At 37.5% G+C, this 14,729-nt stretch overlaps 1 protein-coding gene across 2 annotated transcripts in view; it reads right to left on the reverse strand.

The window, feature by feature from the left end:
- The window catches only part of LOC107702693 (sprouty-related, EVH1 domain-containing protein 2-like), a 43,479-nt gene extending 28,806 nt beyond the window's left edge, over positions 1-14,673 (reverse strand). For both annotated transcript variants that reach the window (XM_016505090.1, XM_016505089.1), the window contains exon 1: positions 14,284-14,673. In XM_016505090.1, the coding sequence (XP_016360576.1) occupies positions 14,284-14,309 (26 nt within the window). In that variant the 5' untranslated portion in view covers positions 14,310-14,673. The remainder of the gene's footprint in view (positions 1-14,283) is intronic.
- Positions 14,674-14,729: the final 56 nt, after the last annotated feature.

Below are 14,729 nucleotides of genomic sequence, written 5' to 3' on the forward strand. Positions count from 1 at the left end.
CATTATATATATATATATATATATATATATATATATATAGTATTTCAGTCTGGCGAGTAAACAAAAAAAATATATTAGCCAATGGCGATTCAATTGCCAAGGTGTCTGTTGAGGGTTGTTCCTTCCCTTCTTATAACGATTGACCTATATGAAGTAGTTAAAACAGGTAGAAGAATCAGAATCAGAATCAGAATGAGCTTTATTGCCAGGTATGTTTACACATACGAAGAATCATCCAGGTACAATAAATGAAAGAAATCACTATGCTACAATTACACAATTTGTGTGTTTGATTCTGGCTATCACAAAGGCCTGCTGGAATTTTAACCACTTATCTACTGCACATTTAAAGACTGAACCCCATAAACACAGCTTTTTGTCAATCGTCGTCAACGAGCGCACATCTATATTAATGTGCCAAGACGCTACATTTTTTGCTAACTCTAAACAGTGTATGGTGAATCACTTGGTGGAAGAATAGCTTATTTCCATTATTATTATTATTATTATTGATTTAATGAAATACTATATTAAATTATTTTTATTTATTATATTAAACACTATTAATATATTCATAAAACTATTTATTGAATGTTGATATCTCTTATCATATTGTTTCCTTAAAAGCAATGAGTCACTTAAAGGGATAGTCACCCAAAAAGTTGCTGTTAATTTACTCACTCTCAGGCCATCCGAGATGTAGAGACTTTTTCTTCAGTATAACAGTAAAGAAGATTTTTAGCTAAAATCATGGTCCTTGGTGATTCATGAAATGCATTTCACATCATTATTGGATGCTATAATCATATAATTGCATATTCGTTATATTATTGCATGATCAGCGTACTGGGGAATCAGTTATTTGAAAGAAACTGTCCGAAAGAATCAGTTTGCAGCAAATCATCTGACTTCCCTGTTTGTCTGAGGCTCTGGATTACAGGCAATAATATTAAATAATGTAAATTTTCTTGCACAGACTGATCATTTCGCTTCATAACACATCAATATATCACCAGGAGCCCCATGGGTATTAATTTTGTGTTCCTTGATATATGATATTTTTTGACTCTCAAGTGCCAGTAGCCGCTGTCTTGCATTTTATGTATCACAAAGGACCACGTTTTCAGATAAACATCTTACTGTTCTACTCAAGAAAAAAGTCTGCTACATATCAGATGGCCTGAGGGTGAGTAAATTAAAAACTAATTTTATTTTTTATCATTTTTGTGTGAACAATCCCTTTAAGGATATGTGTTACCATGATTTTAGCAGCACTGTACTCCTTACTAGGCATGGGCCGGTATGAGATTCTGACGGTATGATAACCTTAGATAAAAATATCACGGTTCCACGGTAAGCTCTAAAATATGTTATTTTTAAATGTCTGGGTAAAAAACAACTACTTTTTTTTACACTGAACACAGTATATTTTATTTTTAAGAAACATATAGAACATTTTGGAACAGTAAACATGTCAGGCTAAATAATTAAAATAAATAATTGAATTTTTCTTAATTAAATTAAGTGCAGTCACTTAAGTGAGCCTAAACCTGCAACTCAACAATAATCAGAACATAATCAAAACATAATTTCTGTAAAAAACCGCCATCATCTGAATGCACGTACAAATAATTAACTGCACTTGAAGCTTTCATAAAATTAAAAATGAAACACCCAAAACTGTACATGGCATCATCACAAAGACGAACTATATGTTTATGTGTGAAATTCCGGAGGGGACGTCGGATGGTGTCGCGTGGTGACGTAATGATGTGTGCCATTAATCGAACTATGTACTATAACATGTAAAACGGGAACATGAAAGGAATATTCTAAAAGCAACTCATGTAAACACCATAATCATAATATTGGCTTATTTAGAATAAGGTAAATAATTAGATTACTGATGTCCATGTAAACGTAGTCACTTATGACTGACGCTAGGTGTGTGAGACAAAAACTGACTGATTGGTTCTCTTTCAAATGATTCTGAATCGATCCACAAAAAAAATCAACCTGAAATTTGAAATGAATTGTTAATACTTCTGGGCATTGGAAAGCTTAGGATAAAATATTACAGGTACAACTAAGCGCCATGCAATGTACAACATTGCAAACATGCTACAACATCATTATAAAGAAAACCAACAGTCCACATGACTCACAAGTTGATCATGCGCTTATATGCACATCATAAACAATGACCAAATTTAAGGTGTCTGAGATGCAGCATTTCATTTACATAGAGTGAGAGCGGCCAAGCTGCTTATTCTATTCCTATCAGCCAGTCAGCGCAGACATATTTCATACTAAATCTTTACACAGATTTGCACTGTTGCTGAAAAATTGAGCATCATTTTGGAATCAGACTACAACTGAAACCGAACCGTCACCACATGGACCTCACTACAGCCACCTTTGCCATTCAAAACAGCACTTTGTGTTTTTTACGAACCTGCAAGGAAAGAAACAGCAGCACTGACAGACAAACGCAGAGCAAAAGGCCACTTGACAACAGAACAATCTGGAAAAACCTGCCTCGACCGGGCTTACCGGCTGCTCTCCGTCATCTCTGCGTATCTAGCGGCAGCGCTCATGGCATCGGCGGGGCGAGCGTCTCCCAGTCGCGCTCAGAAGGACGGAGACCGAGCATGTCTGCGTCCAGAAAGCAGGGAGAAAGCTCCAGCCTCCTCTTCACACACTGTATGATTCAGTCTCCTTGACAAACACTCTGAGTGCTTGAGTATGAGTCATTCGCAAGCAGCCATTTCTGCCGAGCCGGCGGCCTACAGCACAGCTTTGCCTCTCTCTCTTTTTCTCTTACGGTCTAACGTGCAGAGAATATAATCTCCAAGCGGCGTAAGCTCCAACTCGCCTACACCTCCAGCTAAAGCTACGACCAACAACACCCACACATGCACAGGGTGTCGAACATGAACCAGTGCAGTTACTGTGCCCCTCTACATCAAACAACACACCTACACGCACGCCGAGAACTGACTATACGCTGTGTAAACACCTACATCTTAACCATCAATCATCGGTGCGAACAGGAGAGCTGGTCCTGGACGCTGTTTGAGGGTGTAGCATTGTTCAATCTAATGTAGGAGATGAACCAAAGAGAGCCGTCAATGGAGAAAGATGCTTTTGGAAGTCAGATGGTGCAGTTGTGGCATTTACATAACAGGGGTTAACAAGCTGAACCTTGACCCACTGGTTTCTCCATTAGAGGCCGTTCAAAAGCAGCCATGTTTTATGATTGAACATTTCATTATAAGTAATATATACATTGAAAAGTCATGTACTTCTAGGGGATCATGCAGCATTTAGATGAATGGGATAGTTCACCTAAAATGACAATACTGTCATCATTTACTCACCAAAACATTCTTCAAAATATCTTTGCGTTCCGCAGAAGGAAGAAACTCATACAGGTTTGGAATGACATGAGTGTGAGTAAATGATGACAGAATTTTATTTTTGGCCGAATGATTGCTTTAGGCATAATGTTATTTTAGTTCCTACATTACTGTTTAGGGTTGGTAGATTTTGAATGTTTTTGAAAGTCTTTCCAAGGCTGCATTTAAAAAAAAAATACAAGTTATTTTATGAAATATTTGTACAATTTTAAACAGCTGTTACCTATTTGAATATATTTCAAATCTAATTTATTCCTGTGATGCAAAGCTGAATTTTCAGCATCATTACGCCAGTCTTCAGTGTCACAAGATCCTTCAGAAATCATTCTAAAATGCTGATTTGCTGCTCAAGAAACATTTATTTTTGTTATCAATGTTGAAAACAGTTGTGATACTTAATATTTCTTTGTAAACTGATACATTTTCCAAATACGAATACAATGTGATACATTTAGAAAGTTCAAAAAGTTCAAAAGAACATAATTTGAAACACAACACTTTAGAACTTTTAATCCAATTAATGTGCCCTTGCAGAAAAAAAACATGCATAAATCAAAATCTTGCTGACTCCAAACTTTTGAACAGCTGGAGATGGAGGCCCTGCTCACCTGGATAAAATTAATATGATATATATTTGCTATTTCTGGAAAGATAAATGCACCAAAAAGTGATTTTCTGCTCTTAAAATAAAGCAAAAAACTAAAATCAAAATCAAAAACAATATTTTCAGCTGATATGAAAACAAGTAATTTAATGAAAAGATGATAACAGATGCATATGGAAATGAAATGACTTCTGAAATAAGTCACTGAAAGAACGCTGCACTCCAACCAGTTTTGCCAGGTACTGTATATTGTCCTTTGGTGTTATTTTATCAACATTTAACATACTTTAGATGCTGGACCAGTTAAAATTTCATATAATATTTCATATTTCGGCTATATGCAGTCAGCATCATATACTGGCGTGGAAAAAAACATTATTTATTTTATTTAAAATAGGCCTAGTAATGTTCAGATATATGATTTCACATCTTATCTTGTTGCTGCATTTCTTGCATTTACAGCACTTTTATTCCATTGGATTTAAAAAAAAAAAAACAATTCTCCCAAAAAATTATGGATTGGCCATTAGCACTATAAACACATGATGCTTAGGCCAGAGGGCGCCCTCACACAGAAAATCCACATATCCAGTCACAGAAGTAGCCAAACTCAGGAAATCCCTTCTATGGACAAAGGCATGGCTATTATAGCTGTAAATTAACTGAGTAACAGAACATATAAACGTTTTGAATGATAAAACAAAGACAATAAACACTCGACTGCGACAATATAGTTTATCTGTGTTATTCAAGCCATCTGGTATTTTCATAATAATTAAGTATATGTATAATCCATTGCTAATCGATGTATTCTTTTTAAAGTAGCCTATGGAACATATTTTCTGCCTCATTCTGTGACAAGAAGCCACATCAGATCACAAAAGGAAGCATTTGAATGGTGTTGTGAAGTAAAAAGGTTATAATGTTCTCTTTTGTTGGACAACAGGTTTAGAAATGTGAATACAAGGGAGGTTTAGCTTTAGGCATGTTAATTTAAGCATGTTTAGCTTAGTTAACGGAAGGCTACCTGCTGCCATCAGAGCAAGTGTAATTACCGCATTCACGCGCTCCTCGGATGCTCTCATTTCCCGAGTTGTGCTTAAAGGTGCTGTATGTAGGATTGACACCGAGTGGTTGAACTAGGTATTGCAGTCCAAATTCAAAATATTGGAGAGGGTTTTTTTCACCCGGCCCCTCCTCCTCAGACTTGACGCACACGCAGGTTGCCAGATTGACGACACCAACAGGAACGAGCACACTTGATGATGAATGAAATTAAATACACTGTGTTTCCAACCAACTGGCAACCCGGGGTGCCGAAATACAATTGGGTAAACTGGCAGTGGGCGGGTTTCACAAACCAAAACAGAGACCGACATTCCGGCCCGGAACGCACATTTTCAAAGGAGAATAACTGACTGTAGCATTGTTTTTCAGATAAACTAGTATGTTAACTTAGCATGTTTCTTAAATATCTGCAAACATATTATGGTATTTTTATGCTTTAGTAGAGTCAAAAACTTACATACAGCACCTTTAAGTCGGAATGTGAAAACAACATGGTTACTACAAAGATTTGTTGGATTTGTACTATTAGAGCTTTCCGACTTGAGTTCACGTGCATTTTCTCAGTCTGGAAATAATTTTTCACGTGCGTTGCCGGTGATGATGCTTCTTACGTCCGTTTCAGAGAACCAGAGGACAAATATTTCAATCGATAGCTCAGGCATGGCACCGAAATGAGGCACCGAAATCTGTGTTCTGATTCGGTTCTAGTACATAACGGTTACATAGGTACCGGTGCCATATTGGTACCGGGTTTCGATACCCAACCCTAATGCAATGCGGATTAGACTTTCTGCCATAGTAAAAAGCTTGGCAATATAAGAATACTGTAAAACCGTCTTGAATAACCTGATAATATAAAGTGTAACAGACTTTGTCATTGCATCCTGATGCATCCAGGACAACAGAAAAGAACTGTCTATTGCATTATAGTTCTATGATGCAATTTGGTGCCTGCATTTTTTTCTTTGCAACTTTTTCAATGTAAAGAGGAAAAAAAAAAAAACTTGCAGGCACCAAATTGCATTATTATAGTTGTACAAGAGCAGAATGTGGACAGGAATACAGGCCGCCCTCGCTATTCAGTCCAGTGGTGCAGCGGACATTCAGAAGACATGTGAACACATGACATTTATCACATGAGTGTTGCAACACTCAATGCAGTCAGTAGAGCTCTCACCCTCTCTTTTTCTCGCTCTCTAGGGCAAACACGTGAATTCTGGGGGATGGGACACAATCATGTAACCATCAGCTAGAGTGAGCTGCGCTCTGCTCTGCTTATGAATATCTTCCAGCTCAAACTTATAGGAAAATATGATAAAATAAAAAGAACCAAAAGTGTTTACCTGAAATTATGTTTGGTTATTCAAGCAATAAGCCACTCCAGGCGGTGCATTAAAGTGATTTTACCAGGTGTGAGAGGCATATAAGTCATACCTTATGTGGCTTATTGCATTTATAAGACACTAAAGTTCAATAAATGGTTTAAAACGGCATGAATCAAAATTGACCTTATTAACTTGCTCAATAATACCTGTTTCTGCTATTATTTAGACATAGAAGTTTGCACATCTCTGTCAGCATATGACACTAAAGAGAAAATATGAAGATGTGCCTGTTTTGACATTATTGACTCCCAACAGAATTGGTATGAATAACGTGAATGAGATTTGAAAACTGAGTGCAAGTGATTTTAATGACTTAAATTTAAGTCTGTTCCTCACACAAAGAGCTCAGTGTCATTTTGTTCAAACACTGTATGCTTTCTCCATGCATATTCTGAATACTCTGGGCAGTTTATAAACCATTTGTATTAGTAAGACACAGGCACCCCAAGGCACACACATAAAAAGAAAAAAACAAGAAAAAAACAAGCAAGAAATGAAAAGCATTTCATTTAAATGTGGGGCAGAGTGGTTTCCGCCCCTTTTGGCTGGTGGGTAAAGCAGCTGCACCAAACCTGATAAGGGCAGACTGTTACTTCCTTAGATAAGGTCTGTGTAACCCTGCCTGGCCCTACTTACAGCCAACTACAAAAGAGAGGGAAGAGGAAACAAGACTCTCTTTTTTAAAGCATGTCTACCTCAGGCATTACAATGAAGGAATCTTAATCTTGAAAAGGCTATTAATAAATGAGGGAGTTTTGTGGAATTCTGTGCTTGTGTCACTGAAATTACATGCTTTAATTATTATTATTGCTAATGTAAATATCTAATAAGCTCAAGATGCTTATCTCACCCTCAGCTTCATGACTGTTCCATTGTCCTAAACTGTTTTTGATGCATGTGTCAAAAGCACATAACTATTACCAACTTGACAGAGTGTCTAAAAAACAAAAAGCTCCTGGCACGAGATGCTAAAAAGCAGCTGTGACAGAATACTGTTCAAATGTTTGGGGTCAGTATTTCTATTTATTTTATTGAATGAAATTAATCCTTTTAGTCAGCAAGGATGCATTAAATTGATTAAAAGTGACAGTAAATACTTTTATAATGTTACAAAAGATTTCAATTTCCAATAAACGCTGTCCTTTTGAACTTTCTATGCAGACAAAAAATGCATCATGGTTTCCACAATAAGGTTGTGACGGTGAGGAAATTTTCCCACCGGTTAATCGACGTGTGACAACACCGATAATACCGGTATCACCGTTCCCTCTTTTCCTCGCTTTCCTTCGCTTTTAAATAGCTTGTAAAAGCGGTGTGCGCATTTTACTTTCACTTTCAAAACAACCATAATATATATATATATATATATATATATATACACATACATTATGACACAAAGTTCAATAAAATTATGTTTGAAGAAAAATTATTTTTTAGCTATGTAATATACATAATGTATTACATTATGCATGATAAAATATAAAGATTCCACAGTGATTTGATTCTGTAAAGTTTTTTTTTGGTTACTACAACATTACTGTAGTAAAACCATGTTTGAACCAATTAAATAAGAAATTCATGTTTAAAAAAACTTTCAAAATCAACTTAGATAAACGGCAAAAGTCAACCGGTTTTTCAAAATCCAAAATATTGCCAAACAGGCGCTTTTGCATTTTGCTTCGAAACTAAATCATCCGCGATCGTCTTGTCCGTCTCACCTCACTCTTCTTGTCAGTCAGCTCGACTCACTCTCCTCACTGGAGAAATTAATAGCTAGCTAGAATACATGCATATCAACAGCGTAAACATGAATTAGCCATGCGACCATATAGGCTAATATGATTAAATGTTAATAAATTAAGTGTATATCAGCAATCATACATTTCTTAGAAATATATTTTACCTAGGGTGACGAGGATCACTCAGTCGCTTTGTGTCAAACTCAAATGCAGTTACGGGGTTTTTGACCAGTGAATGTGTGCAAATGTGCATTTTGTCCGTCATTAAAACGGCGTCGTTACGTTTTCATCACCAGGTGTTTGTTGTAGCTATATCGGCGCGGCGCTCAGTTTCAAATACATAAATTATGAGCCTTTATAGACATAGTGTTTCTTGCATAAAGAAAACGCTGTACTTATTCAAACAACAAGATCTTTATTTACCCTTGCAGACCTAGTTCAGCTGCTGTGGAACTTCAGTTCATTCAGTCAAGACAGAGGGGGTGGAGTTATGAGGTTTACTGACAGTTTGAGCGGATCCAACAAGATTTAGTCACAAGCTCTTTTTAATACCTTTCATTAGCTAAATATTTGTAAAGCAGACAGACAGAGGTAAAGGGTGACCAATATCATTGATTTATTGAAGGAAAAAAAAAAACACCATCACCAAAAAAAGGGCACTTCGGAGTGTAAGGGCAAAAAGGGCATGTGCTCTGCACAGGTTGAGCCCTACCTGTGCACGTGCCTGGCGGCAAGCCTATTCCACAAACATACTAAGCAGCACAACTGTGTTCAACAATAATAGTAGTAAGAAAATCAGCATATTAGAACAATTTCTGAAGGATCATGTGACACTAAAGACTGAAGTAATGGCTGCTGAAAATTTAGACAATTTTTAACCAGAGTTTTATTAGCAGTGGTAATCAAGTGGTATAACCATCAAGAATGTGGCATTAATTACCATTAATTTCTGAATCTAATGGTTATACCATTTGACAACCTTAATAAAAAAAAATGATATCAGCAAATTAAAAGATTGCTATAGAGGTTATGTGGCGGTTTTCAGTGTGAAATTTCTGAACAACATTTGCAATGTGTTTGTGAATAAATTAATAGCTACTGACACAAGAACACACCGGTTACAAGCAGAATACAGTGCTATTCAGCCACAGATCTTAGTGTCATATCAACTACATCCTCAACCTGAGACCGGGGAAACCCAAGCCTGAAGGCCAGAAAGGACACAAAGAGCACTAAATAATGGTGGCAAGTAATACCAAAGCTATTGTTCATGCAGGCGTCCCGCTGCATTTGATATTCAACTTGACTTGATTCCAGATTTAGAGATAACAGACTCTCGGACTGGCGGTTGGACTTAGACTGGACTCTAACATTTGGCCGATGCTATCCGCCGTCTTGGCAAAAGTCTCCTCGTCATCCGTCGGCTTATTTCTGAATGTCTGGTCACTGGGCTGTGGAAACGCACTGAATAAAAGGACTTGTGCAGTTGACTGGGCTTCCAGTGGACACATGCGCATTTCCATATGAGAGCAGTGAAATTCACAAGACCTCATTTGGCTCTGCAATGCTTTTCGGGCGGAGGGGAGGGCTGATTGAATGAAAAAGAACAACAGGTTCAATAAAGCGCAGATAATGGCTTCCTGTCTGGGCCGTGACAGAAGAGCTATCTGTGTTCCCTTCTCAGCAGGACCACAGAGGGGTGAGAAGTTGACAACGCTTTCATTCTCCTGAGGACTGGGAGCTATGTTTGGACAGGCCGCTTTACAACGGCAGAGTGGCCTTCATAAATAAACCATCACATACTTGGCTTGACCAAGAAAACACTGAAGGAAACAATCAAATAAAAAATGAACAGCCTGGAAGACAGGGCAGGAGCATTTGGCCCTTGTGTCTTTTCCACAGGATGTGAAACACATTCATAAGAAGCGCTGGACGTCTGATAACGGGGAATAAGAAAAGCACTTCTTGAACTCTGAAATGGAAATCTGTCAGACTAAACGGCAGCTGCAAAACTTACTTCACTACATTTCTGTGGAATTTTTGATGAGCTGATACACTTTACTAGTTCTGCATAATACTGCAGAAAAATGCGTATGCGATAACTTGTTAAATCAAGTTTTAAGTGTGTAAAATCAATTTAAACGATATTTAAATATATTTAAAAACAGAAAATTATATAATCAACATACATGCTTCAAATTCCTTTGCTGCTAAGTCATTGACAGCAGCTGCGAGTGCCTTCGCTATTTTTATTTTTTTTTATGAAAGTGTCACAACTGTTTGTTGATCATCTCGCATACGTCATCAGAGCACAAAAACACACACACCAAGTAACAATAATATATTCTCTGCTAAATATAAATTCTCAACTTAACCAAGTAACCGGAGTCGTCCACACACTGAAAAACATATATAAAGCCCAATCAAAGATTGATCTTTGATTTTCTTTTTGCATGTGAAAAAAGTGAAAAGGCGAAACGTTTCAACTCATAGCTTTCTTCAGTGCTTTTTTTAAATGTACATTTGCAATATTACACTCATTTCAATATATGGAGAACCATGATTACCACCTCTATGTGTTATAATGTACTGTTGCTTAATCGCATATGTGACCCTGGACCACAAAACCAGTTTTAAGTCGCTGGGGTATATTTGTAGGAATAGCCAACAATACATAGTATGGGTCAAAATTATCGATTTTTCTTTTATGCCAAAAATCATTAGGATATTAAGTAAAGATCATGTTCCATGAAGATATTTTGTAAATTTCCTACCGTAAATATATCAAAACTTAATTTTTGATTAGTGATATGCATTACTAAGAACTTCATTTGGACAACTTTAAAGGCAATTTTCTCAATATTTTGATTTTTTTTGCACCCTCAGATTCCCGATATTCAAATAGTTGCATCTCTGCCAAATATTGTCCTGTCCTAACAAACCATACATCAAAGGAAAGCTTATTTATTCAGATTTCAGAGGATGTATAAATCTCAATTTCGAGAAATTGACCCTTATGGCTGGTTTTGTGGTCCAGGGTCACATATTTAGAGTCTTAAGGAGAAAAAAAAAACTTGCTTAACTTATGCTGTCATGTGAAGCACATCCTTGCCAGCTTCAATATTCCTGTATTAGTTACATAATCTGTAAACGACTCTTTGTACTACTACTAAGGAGGAAGGACCAAAACTTCCTAGTGTAGTGAAATGCTAGTGTAGTGCAGGATGTGAGAAAAGAGTGTGAGTGTGACTGAGATCAACAAATAAACATATCTGTGTATCATGCTCCTTAAAAATCAAATTTCACCCATAATTACCATCGAAATTAAGATTTTAGGACTTTTGTGGCATTCAAACAAAGCCTACTTATTTACTCACAGAACATGAAGCAAAACTCACTCCAAACACATAAACATCCCATTTGACAATAACTCGGTATAAATACACTTCCAGTTATAGCTAGTAGCTTAACAGTCAATTCTCAGTTCATAACACTTCAAAACACGATCAGAATAGCCTATAAGCAGATTTAAGGTTAGCTCTTTTTTCCAGACAAAAGCCAGGGAAAGCAATACAGTCCAACGTCCTCTTAAAGGGGCTAACATTACCAATATTAAATCGAATTAATAGAAAGAGAAACATAAGGCTGTGAAACTGCTGAGCTTGCCCTTGTAACACTGAGGACTCATCATTTTAAGGCATTACGGTTAATTATTGCTGTAGATCAAGCGAGCATGTCAAAAATATAAGCTAACTGTCATGATGACTTTTATTTTCTCAAATTATTTTCTAATTAGACTGTGTAATAGAAAGTGCATAAACAGAATGTAATAGACCAAGAAAACAAAGAATATGAATCGAAGAGTAACTGTAGGGATAATCATCCACAGACAGAAAGTAATACACAAAGTAATACTGTTCCTATGAGTCAGAGTGAAAACGAGGATCTGAAATCGATTTTTTTTTTCCTGCACAGGGCAGGGGATTGGGAATGGTTGGGGTGACCTTTCTGAAAGTCATTTTGCACTTGTCTTCTACACTATTTACTGGCAGAGTCAAATGTTAGTTTGGGAACATTACCATTGATATGACTGGACTGCCTGTGTTTGAGTGCTGCATCACATTCATCCTATTGGGGAACAAGGCCCTAATCACGCTAGCCCCTAACTAACATGGCAGATTGTATATAAACACATATCATGGAAACTAGTTACTGCAATTACTTTTACTTATTGCAAAATCAAACTGAATTCCGAAAGTGTGAGAAGCTTTATGACTATTTCACTCGTTTTATTTTATGTTTCGATGACAGTGGCCATAACAATTGTATTGTAGGGTCCCATTTTATATTAAATGTCTTTAACTACACTCTAAAAAACCCAATTGCTGGGTTTGTCCCTATTTAACCCAGCACTGGGTTGTATTTAACCCAGCATTTTTTAGAGTGGCTACTATGTACTTAAGTAAAATAATAAATAAATAATCTATTATAATAATGATAATAATTATTATCATTGCTGTTGTTGTTGTTTGGTACAATGCACTTACTTGTGTTCACATTGTATTAAAACACACTTTTGCTGATATCTAAGTGGGATATGGTTATGTTAGGGACAGGTTTAAGGGTCAACAGTGAAAATCTAGATGTAATTACATGCAGGTATTTTATATATAGATATATAATAATAGCATGCGCAAAATAGGTGTATTGATTGTATCAAATGATTAGTTTAAATGTTAGTACGTAGTATTTAGGGACGCTTAATATAAAGTGAGCCCTACTGTAACAGCCACAACTCTAACTAGGCGTTTTGTTGAAAATGATTACAACTTCGTAAAGGGAATAACTAATATAACCCGAGTACTACCCATGTAAGAAACCTTACATTTCTCAATATTGATAAACGTGAATAAACTCGTTATAAATGTTTATTTCTCGCTATTGTATTGTAGTAGCAAGCACTGAAATAATTGTTATTTCGGAGGAAATACTATAAAATATTATAGTAACCATGGCAACCTTTCATAAAAGTACAGCGTAGCGTATAATAGCTTAATGGGCGGTAATTAACTAGTAAATACGCTTGGTCACCACCTGCAAAGCAACTCCGCTTTTAGTTGCACCTGTGTGTTTGTTTAATAAGCACGCTATTGACAAGCACGTGTAAAGAAAGTCGTGTTTTATCGCTGAAGCGATCGCTGCGGTCATGAATGGAGCGGCTGAAGGTTACAGCTTTTATGAATGAGCGCAAACAACAACTCTGCCCTTCGCCCTTCCGTCTGACAAGCGCTGGCAGCCTGACTCCAATTCATCCGCCAGGCCACTATTGTTAAAGTGTGACAGCAACTCTGGCACGGAGGGCCAGTATATTAGGAAATAAAGCTGAGGACATGACAGATAATAGTGGCCTGGTGAGCTAGCCCACCTTGGAGTCGGCGAAAAACAAAAACATGAGACGTGGAGGCGAGTTAAAACTGCCTCAAAAAACGATTATTCGCCGTACGGAACGCGTTCAGGCCCAATTTAGCAATCATTTCTCATACATGTAACGCGAGCCAACGTAGTCAAGTGGTGTTTTTATGAATGAAGCACTATATGCAAATGAGAACGATTCAAAGCGCCTGACAAGAAGAAACAAATGGCGGATATATCCGAGCACTGCAACAGACTTTCCAGAACATCAAACCATCTCGGTTTTCATGACTATAGCCAATGTTTAAGCAAGCTCACTTGTTCATAAAACAAACAAAATGGCTCTGCTGCGCAAAACAACATGTGACGCGTAAACACAGAGGAATGTTCAAGGAAGGGCCTTTAAAACATTAAATCCCTTTACAAAATATGTCCGATCCACCGCACTCCATCTCCCTCCTCCTCCTCCTCCTCCTCCTTCAGACTGTATCAGTGGGAGAGGGCCCAGTCCCCCACGCAACATTTCAACGCAAAATAGTTTAGCAAACTTTCCCAGCACCGTCTTCAGATGCCATCCGACTGCCTTACACCGTGAAAGATGCGACATGTGCAAAGACAAACCCTCCAAAAAAAGACATTTCTTTCCAGGTACTTACTCGTTTGGGTGTGTTTCTTCAATCATTTTTCTCGTTTCACCTACAAAAAAATCCCACAACGGGTGCACTCTGTTCGTTCGTCATTTTTATGCCACTCTTTCCCCAATAATCCCTCACGTTTCGTTCGGCTGTAGTGTGTCTTCTTGTTGCTCTCTCTCTCTCCTCTCCTCGTCTCCGATGGGTTTTCGTTTCTTTCTTTTTTTTCTTTTTTTCACTGGATCTAACCAGTTGCTGATGAAAACCTTGGAGGATCTTGGAATAAAAGAAGGCTAAATCGGGTCCCCCGAATGATTTCCCACAGCTTGAGTGCTTCAGTGTATTTCCGAAAATCGCTTAGATGAAACATAGGTTGATGTTGCTGAGGGTGGCCCCGACGAGCCCCATCTCTGATCACTCCATGTTGAATTATTGTGCGGCGGCGGCAGCGCGCGGGGGGGGGGGGGGGG

This window comes from Sinocyclocheilus anshuiensis, unplaced genomic scaffold, assembly GCF_001515605.1.
Source record: "Sinocyclocheilus anshuiensis isolate Anshui unplaced genomic scaffold, SAMN03320099.WGS_v1.1 scaffold6, whole genome shotgun sequence".
Taxonomy (NCBI): domain Eukaryota; kingdom Metazoa; phylum Chordata; class Actinopteri; order Cypriniformes; family Cyprinidae; genus Sinocyclocheilus; species Sinocyclocheilus anshuiensis.